Source organism: Oncorhynchus masou, chromosome 4 (assembly GCF_036934945.1).
Source record: "Oncorhynchus masou masou isolate Uvic2021 chromosome 4, UVic_Omas_1.1, whole genome shotgun sequence".
NCBI classification, from domain to species: Eukaryota; Metazoa; Chordata; class Actinopteri; order Salmoniformes; family Salmonidae; genus Oncorhynchus; species Oncorhynchus masou.
This window is the reverse complement of record NC_088215.1, coordinates 7,074,339-7,093,722: the sequence shown is the minus strand read 5'-3', so window position 1 is coordinate 7,093,722 and position 19,384 is coordinate 7,074,339. Positions and strand designations below refer to the sequence as shown.

General features: G+C 44.8%; 1 protein-coding gene and 1 pseudogene across 1 annotated transcript in view; one reads left to right on the top strand and one right to left on the bottom strand.

The window, feature by feature from the left end:
• Positions 1–1,310: 1,310 nt before the first annotated feature.
• Positions 1,311–19,384, bottom strand: part of LOC135522469 (probable helicase with zinc finger domain) — a 55,061-nt gene continuing 36,987 nt past the window's right edge. The window contains 9 exon segments of the mRNA XM_064948765.1: positions 1,311–3,977; positions 4,499–4,796; positions 7,180–7,789; positions 7,940–8,159; positions 11,981–12,482; positions 13,215–13,297; positions 13,419–13,641; positions 15,597–15,784; positions 16,856–16,907. Of these exon segments, the coding sequence (XP_064804837.1) occupies positions 3,607–3,977; positions 4,499–4,796; positions 7,180–7,789; positions 7,940–8,159; positions 11,981–12,482; positions 13,215–13,297; positions 13,419–13,641; positions 15,597–15,784; positions 16,856–16,907 (2,547 nt within the window). The 3' untranslated portion in view covers positions 1,311–3,606.
• On the top strand, positions 10,771–11,804 carry LOC135520201 (toll-like receptor 13; annotated as a pseudogene).

The window sequence follows — 19,384 nt, the reverse complement described above, 5'->3', positions numbered from 1 at the left end:
TTGTTTTAGGTGTTTTATGAGGGCATAGCGAGAAACTTTCAGAAGCCACTTACACACGATGATATGTGACTGGGTGGAGGCTAACTGACATTCAAACTCTGTTGACGACAAACACATTAAAAGCTTCTGTCTCGATGCAAAGTCAGTCAGGTCACGAGTCATGACAACGGCACAAAATTGAGATTTTGAGCAATAAATGAAGGCCTGAAAAGGCACGGTATGGAAACAAGCACAGATCTATTACTTACTCTTAGACAAGATTACTAAGAACAAACACAGAATGGCTCAATCTCTTATGGTTTGGATTTCACACAAATCCAGATCAGACACTGCAGAAATTGAGAAGAATAAATATTGCACAATTTAGAGGTTAACCAACAACTAATTTGTGGAAAACTGATTCAAATGTAATATCCACTTCTTTGCAAAGATTTTCAAAGCTTATAATATGTGCCCCCCCCCCCGGTATGTCAGGGAGCAACTTTCGCCCAGCAAAATAATATAGGGAAAACAACTCTTACATGAGCGTTACATTGACATGTTAGTAAAATATCATACTTTTTTGTATGTCACAAGTCATTTTACACATCAAACAATATACCAAAATGTTACTGTGTAGGGAGAGAACAAAAACATTTTTATTGTTGTTGCACAAATCAATAAACTATTTGATCAAACCGGGATATAAACAAGTCATGTCATCTTGGCATGCACAGAATGAATGTAGTCTTACGTGAAAAATCATTGTTGAACCACAAAGCACAGCTGAAATTAAAATCGTTTTTTTTTTTTTTTACTGATTTAGCGAAGAAACTGAAACAAGGACAAATGATTTTAAAATTAAGTATTCTACAATAACATGTTGTATATGCCTGCAACAGAAAATCTTTGTAAAAGCAGCCAGACACCATCTTATAAAAATGAATTTAAAAAGTTATTACTATAAGATGCTGTGACTGCCAACACGGTCCATGTCTTTGAATTTGCATAATTAAAAAGGGCATACCTCCTCTTTTAAACAGCTTCTATAAAATTGAGGCGCTCCCTCAACCTCGTTTGTAAATACCTAGAAAACGCATATTTACAAGTATGTCTTTTGTAGTGATGAACCTAAAATTCACAACCTCTTGAATCTGGACCTTGGAAAGCTAATGACCAAATATTTAAATAAACTTAAGTCCCCGTAAATGTTTTGAATGATCATTTAAACTGTTTAAGAGATGTTTTTTAATTCGACTAGATTTGCTTCCTGATATTTCTGATTGACGGGCTCATACATGAAAAAGAATGACAAAATAGTTACATAAATGTACCAGTTAGAATCCAAGGGTCTTTTATTACAATATACTGAAACAAACCATTAACGAATTAAAAATATATATTTGATGGGGGAGAAAAAGGCTGCAACACAAATGAATTATGAAGAGAGAAAACTGTTTCCAGTAAATGTGACAAATATGGCTATTACACAAAAGAAAAAAAAATCAGTCACAAATTTGCATTTGATAACAATCGTCAATAATTGTCATGATAATTTTATCCGACTGGCAATTTATTTTTGAGCGTGCACACCAATACAAATGTATAAAGAGTGGACAGCTTGATGGTTGTTTGCAAAATATTTGACAAAAATTGCAAATAGATTTCACTCCCAAGAGACACGCGTCACCCTGAAAACAAAATACCTCACTGATTGGAATGCATGTCAGAAAAGACCTACAAAACCCACACCGATTGCATTTATTTGTTAAAAATTTAAACATTGAGTCGTCAAAAAAAAAAAAAAAACTAGAATATTTTTTCCTGTCTAAATTTCCAGGGCAAACAGTCATCTAAGCAACCATCTAATCAGAGCAAGAGGCTGGTAGCTAAAAGTGATGTCCACTGATGACACAGAGTACATGGAATATCAGTGAAAAAGACTGGTATTTCAGTACAAATCAGATAAGACAGAACCAAAAGGTAAGTGATGGCGCTGGTCTAAACCAGACGGTTTTATTTCGGGCCGAAGTCCTACATAAAGCACAAAAATAGTCTATGGTGGCAAAGTTCCCAAAATTTACAGGTTTTTCAGAAATCCCGGTTGAAGAATTCCAAGTCGGGACGATTCCCTAGTTGCTTACTCCCCTTGCTGATTAAAGAAAACCTCCAACCGGGATTTCAGAAATTACCAGGCAATGTTGGGAAATTTTGTGACAGGATCTTTCTCAAGACTTTCTAAAAAAATTACCTTTAAAGCTCTGAAGTGGGTCAAAGAAAAACAAGGAGACCATTGACGTAGACCCAACATCTCACTCAACATGAAACAAACACTTCCAACTTGGCCGTGATGCCTCTCTATACCTTCAGACTCATTCATCAGCCGTGCCTTAGTTATGACTCACGTTACCCATCCACCAATATATGCAGTTGGCCTGAAGTTTCTCCACACCGTTTTTATCACGCAATACGCCTACATCGAAGACCATGGTTAACCCGACTAGACTAAAGGGAAAGCCAGTCGCCCAACAGGAGAACAACCATCATTGGGCCTCAGGTGTAAACGGCAGAGGAAGCATACCCGTGGTTCTTTCTGAAACTAGTTTGTCCAAGTTGGAATCAGACAACAGTAGACCTCCCTTTGATGTGGCTTTGCATGCATATCATTATCTATCCTATATTTTTCGGTTTAAAAAAAAGAGAAAAAAAGAGGAAGAGGGCCAGTGAAAAAAGGAATTTACGTACAACCAACACATTTGTATAAATGTATAATAAAGTAATTGTTTCTCTGAATGGTGTGTGTTTGCATGTGCATGTTTGTATGCATGTAAGAATCCCATTTACTGCACTAATCTGTCATTGAAGATGATTTTCAGGCGAGAATGTCTAAGGTTGAGGATGAAAAGCAAACCAAATGAAGTCTAATGTAAATGCTAACATGATACAGGAATTTAGGTACATGTCTGTTGCATACAACTCAGTCATTTATTTTCTTTATATGTACAGATTAGAGGAAAATGTATCTACTTCTATACAATGCTCCATATACTTTATATGAAATTAGTTGACCACTTAGCTTTTTCCCTGTTAACACAACTATGATGAAAATCAAGACAGAAGGTCCAAACACAATTTAAAAACAAAAACACAAAAATAACAGAAAAAAAAACCCTTCAACATAAAAAACTTCAATAAGGGAAAACAGACAGGCAGCCAAGTGGTCAACCAAATGCTGTTTTTAAAATAATTTTAGTTCATTTTTTAAAACTTTTTTTTGCATTACATACATATATAAGTGTACATAATATAAGTATATATTCATATATACATCATGTGTATGTATATACCAGTAATGCATCCATTATATATACTTAAGTTTTACATATTTAAAAAAAAAAATGTTTATGTCAGATATGTGAAACAGAAGAAAGATTTGACTTTTAACAAATAAAAGTTTAAAAACAAAAAGCGGGAAACAAAAACAAATAGAAACAATTTGTAAAAGCTGATTTTTTTTTGTCTTTTTCAAAAAGTATTGCCATTATTAGCTTTTTTTCAATTTTTTATATATTTTACGTTTTTTTTTTCCTCCATATTTTTCTAGGGGTTATTTCTCAAGGGTGAAACTCATTTAAAATAGGAATAGTATCCGTTGCTACCATTTGAACTTCCTATGCTGAGCTCTTGGAGTAGGGAAAGTGGGTCGCTGTGCTTTTTGACCTGTTCGGGGCGAGCTCTGGGTTTGGGTGGGGCGCGGAGGGCACTGGCGTAGGACATGGTGGGGGGTTTTCCAGGGTTTTGGGGGCCCCCGGGGCCCTGGCCGGGCTCTGGGGGGGCTTGCTGCTGCTGCGGCTGCTGCTGCTTGCTGTTGGGCATGAGAGGGGGGAACTGTCCGAGGTGCTGGAGGGAGTGGGCGGGAGGCTGGGCCGCAGCTACTGCTGCTGCCGCTTCAGCCTTCATCTGCTCCTCTGCTGCCTGCCGCAGGGCCTTGGAAGCTACTGGAGAGAGGGAGGAGGAGGACGGGAGAGTGAGGAAGAAGGATGAGGGAAGAGTAGGAAGGAGGAAGAAAGGGAAAGAGGAAAAATTAGGTTTGGAGAGATTAGTTTCAACTTCCAAAATATACAATACATTGGGGGTTGCTTGTCAAAGTCAGGAGAACCAATGGGCACTTAGAAAGGAAACTGACACTTTTGTTTTTGTCACGCTTGCATTGTTGGAATCATTGACAATGACAGCCGCTTCAGCATGCGGATTCGTCAACCTTACAAAGGCCAGCAGCCTTCAAATTGTATTCACCAGGTCCAACCCTGACTACAAACCATTCGGTTGACCATTTTATGTGTGGATTAATTGTTGGTAGAGGACCTTGTGCATTTCAGGTAAAATAACTCAATGTATTTTAAAAATGTAGTGATCTGCACTGTACCTCGCTCAGGTACAGTCAATAGAATGCTGAATAATTAGCACAACACTTTGATAACGGTTTCAAAAAGTAATTTGTGGTGCTTCTGATGCGTACCTAGAAGATCCCGGTGTTGGTGTTGAACAAGTGTGCTGGCTCCGTTGCATGGAATGTTCTGGAACGGGCCGGGGCCACCCCCGTTGCCGGGCCACAGCTCGGGCGGGGGGTAGCCGTAGGGGGCGTGGGGGTGTTGGTGGGGGTGAGGGTGTTGGTGGGGGTGCTCCTGGGGGTCTGCCGGGCATGGCTGTGGCTGCTGCTGGGACATGATGGCGGCGTTGGCGGGGGATCCCTCGTCTGGGTAGCTGGAGGAGATCCGCCGCTGGTAGAGGGGCCGCCCGGGACCCCTGGGTTCATACTGAAAGATGGAGAGAGAAAATAACAGACAGGTGTGATACAGAAAGGAGGCAAGGTGGGATAGAAGTTAAAAAAACGAAGACGATATAGGTCAATCAAAATCACCCATGGTACATTGAGAGATCATCCCTATTCCTTTCCTCACAGTGCCAGGTCATTGCTGTAGGAATCACAACACCCTCCTCGGCACTCCTCTTATTTGTCAACTAGAAACTGCAGGAGTGAATCCATTCCACAACGTTCTCATTTCACTTACACAACACATTCACTCTTCAGCCAGAGTAACCATTACGGTGCCCGTAAAAGCTGGGAACATGCAGGGAATCATGATAAAAATCCTGGAAAACTCATGGGAATACCAATAAGACAGGATGAGAGCCACGTGAGGGGATAGGCTGAGCCTTCCGAAGAGCAGTCGAGAAAACACCCGTTTCCGAAATTGGACAGTGGTATGAAAACAGAACAGCCCTCGGACCAGAACACCATCCAGAGGTGTTGATGACTGTGGTGAGATGAGCCTTTGGGGAGTGACAGTGTTAGATCCAACACTTTGTGAGAGACCCTTTTTTCTCCGGAAATGTTAGTTGCATTAGGGGGAGGGGTGTGTGTGGGGGGTGGTGTTTAGAATGACAGTAAAATTGGGCTTCTTGAGTGGCGCAGCGGTCTAAGGCACTGCATCTCAGTGTCGCCGCATCAATACAGTCTGGGGTTCGGGCCATGACCGGGAGTCCCATAGGGCAGCACACAATTGGTCCAGCGTCGTCCAGGTCAGGGGAGGGTTTTGCCGATGGGGCTTTACTTGGCTCATCTCGCTCTAGTGACTCCTTGTGGCGGGCCAGATGAACGGTGATTCCTCCGACACATTGGTGCGGCTGGCTTCCGGGTTAAGCGTGTGGGTGATATGTGGCTTGGCGGGTCATGTTTCGGAGGACTCATGACTCGACCTTCACCTCTCACGAACGTGTTGGGAAATGGCAGCGATGAGACAATATTGTAATATCACGAAATTGGGGAGAAATTGCTAGAAGTTGCCGTTATCCCCCTAAAACATGTTTTTTTTAGGAGGAAGGATGAGACTTGACTAGTGCAGTGTTGAGACTTGACTAGGTGAGGTGGTGTGCCATCTCTCCAGGTCTGACTAGCCAACGTCTTGACAGCGCTCTGTTTCTCGTGATCAGGCAGGTTTGACTGCACAGCGGCACAAAAGACCTAAAAAAAAACCTTAAGAACGGTGTTGCACCTAGACAAATTATCGAAAGTAGGGGAGGGTTTGGCCGGCAAGGATGTCCTTGTCCCGTCGCTCTTATGACTTCTGTGGCGGGCCGGGCGCATGCACACTGACACGGTGTACGGTGTTTCCTCTGACACATTGGTGCGGCTGGCTTCCGGGATAAGTGGGCAATGTGTCAAAAAGCAGTGCGGCTTGGTTGGGTTGTGTTTTGGAGGACGCACGGCTCTCGACCTTTGCCTCTCCCGACTCTGGACGGGAGTTGCAAACACTGGAAAGTCCTAACACTTCACCTGAATACACAGTGGGCGAATATCCCTTTCAGCCCGGATATTAGCATCCAAAAAGAGCAAAGTCTTCCAATAACGTTAATTTCCTGTTAAAATCTAATAAAGGAAAATGCCACGAGGTCAACTGGGCTACCATGTTATCAAACAGGCTAGACAATAACACAAAAGTAAGATGGAGAGGGCTGCTTATTCACTCTGTGGTCTGACCCAGCCTGGTAGGACCAAAGGTCTGGGTCGTGTTCATTAGGGCATGCAACGGAAAACGGTTTAAAACAATATGCACTGGGAAACGAAGCTGAGTTTTGGACAAGCCCACGTAGCCCCTGTCCATTTTCTTCCGTTTGGTGCCTGTTAAACAACCCTGCACACACACTGGAGCTCTCCAGGACCAAGGTCGCCCAAACCCTGGACCACAATTTCACCCACAGGAATCCTTTATGCTATGCCCTAGCATCTCCTGTCCTCAGTCACCTGGCATTAACTTTCTACTCCGACACAGTCAGCAACGTCGAGGCAACGGTAGGGAAGTTATTTTCCCAGCGTTAGGGCCCCACGGAGAACTTCTGAGCAATATGCTGCGCTTTAGCTGATACATTTCTCTCAGTCATTTTTAAGTCAAACAAACAATTACAGAAAGTGAGAAAGGCATAGCTTCCATTTCCTGTGATGTTGTCATGGTGAAAAAAAACAACAACTCATTTTTGTATTAAAATCTTGAAATATATTTGCATGTACCCGTCCGTGTTAAAACATAGCATTGGAAATTAGGTGAAAAGACTGTAGCACAAAACTGTGACAGACAGGGCATACTAGTAATGATGACAAACAGGATACACACACACACACGGGTGGAGCATAGTCCTTACCTCTTCTACATTGTGAAGGGCGGTGGCACCTGTTGTTCTGGGGGAGAGGGGGTGGTAGGGCTCCTGGCCTGGGCCTTGACCCTGCTGCTGCTGCTGTTGGTGGTGGTGCTGCTGCTGCTGCTGCTGGTGGTGGTGGAGCTGCATGAGGTGGACCTGCTCCTGTCTACTGGGGTGGGCCATGACGGGCAGCCCGTAGGGGAAGCCCTGGCCCTGGGCCAGCATGTGGTTCTGAGCAACGCCAGCTCCGCCGTGAGGCCACTGGGCCTCCTGGAGGAGGTACTTGACCTGCGGGGGTGGGGTAGTAGAGTGGCCCAGCTGGTGGGGGTAGGCGTTGGGGTTGTAGAGCTGGTTCCCCGGGTGCTGCTGGAGACCCGGGTTATTGAGGAGGTCCAGCTCGTGGCTGGTAGGGTCTCGGCCAGGATAGGGGCCAGGGGGGAAGGGGCCGGTGTGGTTGGAGGTTGCAGACGAGGGGGAGGAGGGGTCTCCTGGGGAGCGGGACTGGACCTGGCGGTATTGGAGCAGGCGGGACTGGGGAGGGGGCTGCATCTCTGCCAGGTCCCTGGGATCGGGCTGATCCTGCGGGGGCATCTCTCGCAGGAGGCCTGGGAACCTACAGAGAAGAGAAGACCGATACATACCCTTAATATCCCAAGGGAGTCGAATCAGTAGAAAGAGAGGGTGTAAGAGGTCGAGAGGAGAAACCGCCAGAGATATAGTGCGAAAGAGAGCGAAATGGAGAGAGAAAGAGGACAAAGGTTACCTGGTGAAAGGCGGTCCGCCAGCCTCGTCCTCCATACCGGCGCTCATCCTCCAATTGGCCCGTGCCAGCAGCTGAGGGGGGAAGCGGGCTAGGCCGGGCTGGGCCAGATGGGCCAGCTGCTGGGGCAGAGGGAAGGCCACACCGCCCTGGAGGAAGGGCCCGGGCTCACCCCACTGGCCAAGCCGCGCCTGCTGGCTCAGGGCCTCCAGAGCTAGGGGGTCTGTTGTAGGGAAAGGGAAAGAGGGAGAAGAGAGCAAGATTGTTAAATTATATTGGGTTGGTACATTTTGTTGTTGCAAAAAGCATCATACTGTGACACTTGCTGTATTTTGAAAGAGTAATTGCTGACATGCAAAATATTTTGAGACTGTATTAACAGTGGACTAATGAAACAAATCCCAAAAGATAGTTTGAGTGCCATTTGCCTAGGTAGTAGAAGCATTGGAAGACTTGGAGTCATCACCAGATTGCTAAAAGCTAGGCCTGTCCGAGTGTCTTTAGATATGAAAACATCAAAGTTGTGGTGACACGGGGTTGTTTCTGGACACGGTCAAAGTCTCAGATTAAAAACAAGGCATAGCCTACAGTCGCTATCTCACAGCAAACCAAGGTGTGTGAAACAAAGAGAAAACAAGAACTACAAAATATGTTCAGACTGAGAATAATTTCAATACATGTCTGCGCAGTTAAACCCAGATGAATGCTGTAGTGTCACAATGTGTTGGGTTTTATTAACAAAACAAACAGGAACACCTTTTTTTTTTACTGAACTTCCCCTTTCAGAGAATGGTCTCAGGTCAACAGTGTAGCATTATTTCAATAAGTTTATTGTTGTGTTTAATTAGTGGATAAAGTTTTTTATTTATTTAAACATTTAAAAATATATATTCATTTTTTAATAATTGTGATATCCAAATTGGTAGTTACAGTCTTGTCCATACGGGATGGGACTCGGGAGAGGCAAAGGTTGAGAGCCGTGCTTCCTCCGAACCACGACCCAGCCAAGCCGCACTGCTTCTTGACACACTGCTTAAGCCGGAAGTCAGCCACACCAACATGTCAGAGGAAACACCGCATACCTGGCGACCATGGCAATGTGCATGCGCCCGGTCCGCAACAGGACTCTCTAGAGCCCGACAGGGACAAGGACATCCCAGCCAGCCAAACCCTCCCCTAACCAGGATCTCTATTGGCACAGCTAGCATTGCGATTCAGTGCCTTAGACCACTGCACCACTCGGGAGGCCTCAATTAGTGGAAAATTTGTAAGTTGTTTTCAGAAAGCCATTTCGAATAAAGAATTTATCAAAACACCATTTTCTCTGGATTAAGCCCAAAAACGTTGTTTTCCTATAGCTAATTACGTGACCTTTGCACAACTGTGTGAAATTGATACCAGCCTCAACTTTAAACAAAAAGTGAGGGGCCAACACTGATGACTGGATCTCCCACAACAACAGGAAGCACTCACTGAAGTGTCCAGAACCATCAGTTATACAAATGTGACCTCAGACTGTTGCATAACAAAGATGGACCACACACCCACTACTACTACCACCACCACCAGAGATTCTGAAGAAAAGGAAGTTAAAACGAGGTGACCAATAATAACCTTATCTGTGCCCCAGAGCCCCTCGGGGGAGGGATCTGAAGAAACCCAAAGTCAACACCTGTACACAGGAGCTCTCCGATTTGTTTTGTAGGATATTCAATATATGTCACAGTCATTGACGAGCCTGGACTTTACGTCAGAGGGGATAGTAATTTTGAGACACCAGAACTGCTTTGAAACAAAAAGGAGCTGTTCTTGAGCTTCCTTATTTCTATCGTCTTCAAGAGGCGTTTTTTTTTTTTTTTTAACATTCCCTAATGCACGTCATTTAGAAGAAGGAGCATTCAAATGCTTTGAAAACATCTCATCTCTGTATTTACCCGCTATTGATGAGGCACAGAAACAGCTTCTGCAGCCTGGTATTAACAGATTAGGTTATTTTGCCTTTGGCGAGAAAAGCATTTCCTTCGAGTCAGTTTGTGAGACGGTTTTCAAACTCACAAATCACACAACTTGAATTTGATCACTGTAAATTCAGGAACTACACCACATTTGCAGTCAGAATCTGCTTGGGTATAAAGACGATAATTCTTGTTGGATTTGCATTTCATGCCAGCATAAACTTGAGCTTGATACATTATTTGAAGAATGTCACCAAGATGAGTTTCCCTTTTTGACAAAGCTGAGCTTGGGTAGTCTTTGTGACACTCAAAAAGACACCCATCATCTGGCTGAACATCTCAGCAGTTCTGTTTCACACATTAGGAGAGGCTGGATTTAGCAATCAATAAAATCACCACTATTGTCGACTTTACATTTAATGGACGTGGTCAACTGAGGTTCCTCGTGGTATCAAGATCTCACAGGTTACCAAGCACATTTTCTATGGCCTGCGAAGCTTGGAGACCCTAACACTGGAAGATAACCCAGTTGTACACGTCGAAGCTCATGCTTTAATCCACATTACTTCCCTAAAAAGAGTATAGATTTAGGAAACTTTCTCCAGTGAGCCAGAGCAGTGTAAATCTGACATACATTTTTGGAATCTTCCCTCAGGGTTTGAAGTACATGACAACATTCTCCGTGGGGTACAACCTGACCATTATCATTGGCAGCGACAGCACCCCAAAACCAGGCTTGTCCCTCCAACTCCGTACTTCCAAGACAGCTGTTAGCCTCACGGGCAAGACAGAGTGCCTCCGGTGTGGGTCTCACTTCGCAGCAAAGTACTTTCCCTCCTACAGGAGTTTGACTTCCAGTCGAAGCATTATGCCAAGTTAATGGACATGACTGACCTGAACAGGATTGTGCAGTTGAGGTATCTAAAGATGGAAGAACTGGACATTTAGCTGCAACCAGGGCTAGCCACCATGTTCCACAAGGTGACCAGGCCGGAGAGCCTCAACCTTATCGACTGTGGAATCCTAAGTCTAAGACAAGTATCTGAGCGGAGACCTGCACTCCCACAGGCAGCTGGCAGTGCGAATCGATGAGTACACCGTGATGGAGAGCTTCCCAGAACCCCTGACCAGCCTGAGGGACATGCTATTTTGCAGACCCTCACCTGTACTACAGCTGTGAATGCTTGGCTAATCACTTGGGCCCAGAGACAAAAACAAGTCCAGGTCATCTTGTTTCAGGCCAGAAAAGTGGAGCGGACATGCAAAAATGGTAACGGTATCCAGAACTTTGGCAGATACTTGGAGGCCAACTGTACACTGGACCTGGGATTTTTCTTGTTCCTCTGCACCTATCTGGGCCCGCTCCTTTTCATGCTGGTGGTCCTGCTCCATCAGCTGGCTCTCTTCCACATTGCCCGAGGCTGGCTGGAGGAAGCATTGCGGAAGGCCAACCCCAGGTACTGCTATGATGCCTTTGTGTTGTACAGCAGAAACCTGGAACAGAGGGGGCCTCCCTTCCTACGTCTCTGTCTGCACAGCAGGGACTTCCAGCTAGGGAAGGACATCATGAAGGACATCACAGCGAGCCTCTATGGCAGCCGCCACACCCTGTGTGGGGTGATTCGTCACTTCCTGCACAGTAACACTGTGCATGCTGGAGCTGAGACTGGCCACTCTCCATCTGCTGGTGGAGAGCAGGGACTTCCTCATCCTGGTATTCCTGGAGAACATCCCACATAGGCAGCTGTCTGCCCACCACCGTCTGGCTAGAATGGTCAAGACCAGAACCTACCTGGATTGGCCCCGGGACACGGCCCTGCAGCCTACCTTCTGAGACCATCTGTGGACCAAACTGGCCCCTCCTGAACCACAGCCCAGACTAACGCAACATTTATACCTGTACCACAAGAGTATTGAATATTTACAGATGTGAAAAAGCACAATTTTCTTTAGCTTTTTATTTTCAACATTTACAGATCGTTTGCTATTTTGATGTTATTATTGTTCCCTTGCTTTAAGTAAGCCTCCCGGGTTAGAGGGGACAAAAAAAGTATCATTTCTAGAATTTGAACTCTATGGAAGAACTCACCCATCCCATCTCCCAGGCCTACTTCCTGGTTCTCCTCCCCGAAGCTGTTAACTCGGCTGGGCTGCGACAGGGCTGGGTGGTGCGCCCCTTGGTGGCCCATCTGGGACCTCATGGAATTCCCCATGTCCTCCGGCCCCTCCTCTTCAGTCTCTGGCACAACCCTATGGGAGGCCATGACCCCACCAAAGAAGGAGGGATTGTGCCTGCCGCTGTCGTAGGCTGGTGATAGCTGGGCCGAGTGATGCTGGTTAGACTGGCCCATGGCTGGGCCCCCACCTGGGTGCTGGGACGGCACCCTAAAGGGGAGCCTGGACACGCCGGGGTACTGTGGGGGGAAGGCCCGGCCCACGGGATGGGGGGCAAAGGCCGTGTTGGGGGGCGCCATGTGGTAGTTGAGGGGTCTTTGGCTTGAGTTGTCCTTGCGGTGGAGCATTGCATTGGGGAAGCCCAGTCCGTCTGACTGAGAGTCCAGACTCCGACCACCGCCCGGATCACACTCTCCCTGGAGCAGTTGAACACAGTGTGAGCTGGGCTACAATCACATTGCTCATTTAGCCATACAGCAATTCTACAGAATGAATTAAACTATATTAAACTTAGATACGTATTCATTTATCAATGTATCTATTCTAAATAGTTCATTAACTACGAATGGGTTAGCTGACAACGTCACGAAAACGATGCTTCACTCGGGCAGAAGTCTGTGTATTGTTGTGATTCTGGATGGCCAGATGGATAGAAATAATGAAACTGCAATGTGGGGAATAGCAGGTGGCTCATTTCAGCTAGTTTTATCCTGTTCTTGATACCGTGTGTTTTGTGTTTTGACTGATGCCACGTTAATGCTAACATGGCTAAAATTCGCTAGCTCGCTAACCAACAATTGTAACGATGTATTAGAGAGAAAACAAGTGCTGATTGTGCAAATGTATTTATGTTTTCAATAAACATTGGAGACTAAATATAGTTTACATGCCGTCAACAATCAAGCCAACCCAGTCTTTTGCCACATAGTTGTATACAGACAGGTCGTTTTTATTGTTTAACAACCAACCTCTCTATATCGATACTTAAATATGTGTGAGCAAAGAAAGATTTTTTTAAATCATGTATTATTTGAATTGTTGCTAAATAAGAGACTTTAATGGAGCCTATTGAAAGTCCTTTTTCTCATTGTGATAAAGCACCAACTAAGCCCACAGGGTGACTACAGAGCGAGTCAACAACAACGCACCGGTTTGTCCTTCATCTCCGAGGTCTTCCTCTCTGGTGTCTGTAGCCGGCTCTGCTCGGACTTTGCACTCCCGTCCATTTTACCTGAGGGGGTTAAAAAAATGCAGACACTTTTTCAGCTTCTGTACTGTGTGTGAGTTACTGTGCTAAGACACCGACTTCACACTTTTCCACATTGACGTACGACAACTTATTTGCTACACACCGTTTCTGTTGGAATCAGTCTGAAGCTCCTTGTCGGGACTAGTCTGCTGGCCCATGCCCAAGGGGGAAGGGTGTGCGACTCCGCTGTAGGGGATGGGCGAGCCCCGGTTCTGGGCCTGCAGGAGGTTCAGGTTGTAGGCCATGGCCGCCTGGTGGTTCATGATGCGTGGGTCCATGGCAAAGCGGTTCTGGTAGCCGGGCCATGGCAACTGGATGGGGACAGACTGGACACCACATCAATACGAGTCAATAGAAATCACCGCACACGCATCAATACACATCAAATACACCTAATACGCCTAGTCAGAGCAGATAGGGTTGACAGGAAGCAGGTCAGCTACTTCCAGTGGTGTTCTATCGAAGTTCATTCTACAAATGTTGATTACAGGGCATTGTCCCTGTTACATAAATTATTATAAAAATATGTTGGTACATAGGCCAATTAACAAAATGATACCTTTTTCTCATGGACATCCCAGTACAATGCATTAAGACTTTCACAACTGACAATTTGTAGGAGATACTGTGTTGAAAAGTGAATGCAGAATGCCTTGATGCGTCACGCTGAACTACCATGCTAGATATTTAAGCAATAAGGCCCGAGGAGGTGTGGTATATGGCCAATATACCACAGCTAAAGGCTGTTCTTATGCACAACGTGGTGTGCCTGGACACAGCCCTAAGCCGTTGTATATTGGCCATATACCAAACTCCCGAGGTGAAAAACTGGTTACCAACGTAATTAGACCAGTAAAAATAAATGTTTTGTTGTACCCGTGGTATACGATCTTTGATATAAATAAATCAGCATTCAGGGCTCGAAACACCCAGTTTATGATTTCAAATATTATATGGTCTAGACTAGTGCACCCCCCCCCCCCCGATGTTCTGACGGTCTATGTGAAAAGCACAGTGGCTGATGCAGGTCGAGGAAACAGACAGTGTTAAAATATTAATCTGGTTCTGAGATGAGAGCAATAGGATATTGGATTGGACTCTGCTACCAGCCAGGCCAGCTGGTGAGTGAAACATATCCATTTATTGCAGTGGATGCAAACTGACTGACAACAATGAGCAGAAATACAGAATAAAATTAACATTTTGAAAAGGGCAATTTTGAACAAAGCACATCCATCCATAATTTCCACAAAAGGTTAAAAAAGAAAATAAAAAAAAGAAGAGGCATTGGTATGTAAAGGAATGAAGACTCTCCGATTGTTTGCATGGTCCATAGAATAAACAAATTCCTATATAAAAAGCATCTTCAAAAAAATTATTACAAAAAAAGAAAATTTGCACAAAAAAAAAACTCAAACATAAAGAAAAATGGCCCTGAAAATAATATTTTTTGTTTCACAAAAAGACTCAAAATGAGTGCGGCGAAGAACATTAAAAAGGATGGCATCTATCTAACAAGAACATAATTTTTAAAACAGCCTTCTGTGTGTCGACACAGCAATTTGCCGTGCCAAATCATCCTCCTGATTAAAAACGCTCATTCTATCAGCCATGTGCCATTATGGTTTAATGGGGAAATAAACAGCCTAGATTGGGATAGATGGAGAGTTGACTTTCTTTCCATTACTGAGCGAGGAATAACGAGTGTGAAATCTCACCCTGCGGGCCGAGCTGAAAATGTTCAGACAAACAGAAGTCATTATTCTCAATTAACGTGTTGTTCTCGGTCTTGTTTTCAGAGAAGGATGAGGAGGGATGTAGACATAGGGCCCAAACACAAAAGGAACATGTCGAAATCAAGCTTATGGGGATTTTGGCACTATTAGCGATCATTACGCGCTGCTGAGTTTTCGTTAACAACTCGGCATAACACCAACGCCCAACGGACAAGTCTGAATTAAATGTAGTATTGCATAATGGGTCCGTGTTTTTTCTTTGACTAATTAATCATGTTACAACCAAAAAAGTAGTGTTCCTTGACTCAAATAAAGTGCATTCAGACCAAGAACGAACACCAACTGAAAGATCTGTGTAAGTCAGTTTGTGTGTGCGAGTATGCATACGCATAAGAGTGTATGCTCTGCACACACAGCTAACCCGTTCCGCAACACCTTCCAACTCAAAGCAACACACTTACAAAAATTCATTCATTCAAACCGAAACCCACACATTGAGTCTTTCCTCAACAATAAACTACAATTCCCAGTAGCAGTATACTTACGGGCAGTGGCATGGACATGACCATGTTGGCCCCGTAGACGGCGGGCACGTAGAGTATGCTGGCGCCCGTGTGGGGGTCTATCCTCTGCACAGGACTGGGGGACTTGCCCATGCCGCCAGGGGTGCCCCCCAGGGGCGGCGTGAACGCCCGGATGGGGTTGCCCATCAACACCGCAGGGTTGGGTTGAACTGGAGAGAGTTGGGGGAGGAAGAAGAAGAGGAAAATAAAAGTTAATATCTGCTAATGATTTGCTACTAAAGTGATATTCATTACAGCAGTGGCTAGTCTTGTTGCTAATCCTGAAAGATTTGATTATCTCGACCTAATCATTGTTTTGGTCTCTGTTATTTGTGCCTAAGCGGACCAAGCTAATTTCCCCATGAGATAATGTTATTGTATTTTGAAACAATTGGTACTTCTTTGGCTATAAGAGGTCTTAAATACATTTGAAACAACGTTTTCACAACCACAATTGCACCATGTTGGTCTTCAAGTGTCGACAACTCCTGCGATGATCTAGCAAGAAAGATACGTTTGTTTGTGTATAATTCCTTGTCCCCCAGTCATGGATAAAGAACAGTTAACCTGACTTCATGTCTTCCCAGACTACACCCTATAATGGGCGTCATGCAGTGTTCATTTGGAGCTGCCACAGTAGCCTTGGGTCTAAAGCTCTGCAGTTGATGGGGGTGGACATGATGGTACTCTTGGTACGCCTCACTGTTCTCCTCTTTGCTCTAGCTCTCCGTCTAAAGTGATGGCACAATATACCTCCTTTCTATCCATCTCTCCCCTACCCCCCTCGTGCTTTCTCCATATGGGGCGACTAGATTCATGGTGACTGCTCTCCTACACGGTAGGGTGCACTATGCTCTATGCTACACCTCTCTAACCCTGATTCTTCACATCCCAGTGAAACATGAACCATTGAGAAGTGAATGCAATCAATGGAAAATTAATAAATACTGTGTCCTTCCTGTATTAAGACTAAAGTAATAAGTATTTCTTTGGAGAAGAGGTTAAACACATTTTGAGTATGTTTGTGGAGAGATGGCAGTTTAAAGACTTGGACAGTGCTTCACCCTCAAACGACATACAGCTAGAGTATAGTGTTCCTGACTTTCAGTTTGCATTGGCAGTGTTTACCCTGACACTAACAGTGGTAACCGTTTCTGTCCGAGTGGTTTGTATGGACTCCAGAAAGAGATACAAATAGACAAGTCAACACTGAGATGGAAGGAAGAGAAAAGGACACTCACCAAATCCTTCAGGTGGGAAGTGCTCCGTGTGGTTCGCATGTTGACCTTTCCCCTGGAAGAGAAGAGAGAGGGAGGCATCCTTAGAAAGGGCTGGAGCGAGAGAAGTCCATAGAAAAGAGGGGGAGGTATGGAGGGAGGGAGTAAGTGGAGGAGAGCGAGGCTCCCTATGTGACAAGGCGGGCAGGCAGCGGTAACCGTAAGGTCCGCGGTGGCCCACATATGTCACATTGGTCACAACGGCTACACGGTTAACGCTTGCAGAACGCTTTAAATAGCCAATGCTGTTGAATCTAAATGGCAACAACATTCTTGGAGGATAAAGCATCCTGCTGCAGCTCTGGAAGAATATAAAGCCACTGTGTGGATTCATGAGGGCGGCAGCTATAGTATTCTAGGGCCAGGAGTTTTTCCCTAACGTGAACCGACTTGGGCAAAGTGCTGATAGAAAGAATAAGCAATGGGTCAAAAACGTCTCAAACATCCTGCATTTGAGTTCTTAGCCAAAATAGGCTTTCATGTGGTCAAGTCATGTGGGTAGAAATACTACCGGCCCCAAGACATCAAAACGTCATAGGTTTGCTATTTTCAGACTCCTCGCTTCTTTAAATCATTTGACCAATTCTGTGCTCATAGAAAAAAAAAATGTCCATCCTATACTCGTGCCTCATTTCATAATCTATTCAGCTGGAACTGGGTGTTCCATAGCTGTTAGATGCATACAGAAGCGCTTCCTTACATCGTTACAGTGTTAAAAAAGGACAGCATGCATTACGCACCTTTTTCAACTGTTTATAGGCTAATGAGGACTGACTAACTGGAGTGAGCAAGCAAACACACACCATAGCCAATTTAGCAGACACTTTTATCCAAAGCAACTTACACACTCGCACAAGCACGCACCAAAACATGTCAATTCTCTCTCCATCTACTCTTTTCTCTCGCTCTCCATACAAAGAGAGGCAATTCCGTGCCACCAGGTTCCATTTTAATGCACACAACATTGGGCTGTATTCCATTTTTCAGACAACAACGTCTGACATTGATTGATTGTTATGTGACCAACAACACGGACGTTCTCCGTCCAATTGACTTCAGGTGGATTGTAACCTGTTGTATTATTGATGCACGGAGGAACGTACACAGTAATCTACTTCAGCGTGTCTTAGCGTAGCCGAGCTGAGGCACACAGTCCCCCCTAGGTGGTGGTGTTAAACTGAGAACACTTGACGTGGTATCCCTTGGGAGATGCGCCTCGTGATCGGTTAGATGGCTGGTTTGGTTCCCCCGGTTTCTGTTTAGACAATCGGGACGTGCTTCTTGTGGTTGTGTTTAAACTATAAACAAACAAAAAAAATGTGTGAAGTGAAAACAGGGAACTGTGGTTAAAACGAAGGGGCACAAACTGTAGTCAGGGACTGGGGTTCATTCGAATTTCGAGCCAGTCGAGTCAGCAGATGATCTGAAATTAGGAGAGACTAATGATGCACAGCCTGGACCGACGACTGAGACCCCTAGCGAATGTAGTAACTACTAGCCTACGGGGCTAGAGAGTTGGCATCACAAGGAATAAGGGCTAAGTTATTTGTTAGGAGTTCAGTGACAAACAGAGTGCACACTAGCCAATAAAAACTACATTGGAAAAACCATCATAACATATGGAGGGAAAATGAGATTGAAGTTAAAAAGCAGTCGCCACCAAGTCAATACTGCACCTAATAGCATAGGTTGTCTTGGCATAATGCGTCTCGTCTTGCCACATACAGCATACTCATAGCTGTTTAAATAAAGTATTCATGTTATTTTCAGGGGTGAGATATTGGAGTTGATCTGTACTAGATTTAGCCGGACCATATATGAAAAGAAGTATGAGCGATGTGAGTAGCAAAAAATAAAAAAAAAATGGAAGTCAATAGTAAACCCTATCTTTTTAGATGACTAGGAGCATGAGGTGACTGTATCAAAGCCTCTCAAATGTCACTCCTGCCAAGCCAACCTCCGTCACAGGTGCAATACAGTGGCTAATGATAGCTCCATTGCATCTGCCTGGCATAGATTCTTATAGGTCTATGCCAGGTCAGATGACCAGTGCCACATAGCTAGTGAGGGAGATTGAGACAGAGCTGGAGAAGGACACCTTCAGACCAGGGGACACCGGGTGATGGCAGCAGCATTTCCTGCTTGGCAGCCATATTGGGCCAGAGATATTGGGAGCTCGGAACACGTCTACGCAAAAGGGAGAGCAATGTCAGATGCACATTTGATCAAGATGGGCTCACACAGCTATAAGTCTGCTCATCTGCTCATCCAAGATGGCAAACAAACTTGCTCGGGCACGTTTCTCTGTACTGCAGCAGCGCCTCAAGAATATGCTTTTATCAGTGGGTCTTTTAACTTATTGACATAAGATTTATTACAGCAGGTTATTTGAGTATGTGTATACAAGAGTGTGTGTATAGGTGTTGGTGCATGTCACACCTAGTAGGTAGTAGGGCTGGGTGATATGGCCAAAATACTGTATCACGGTAATAT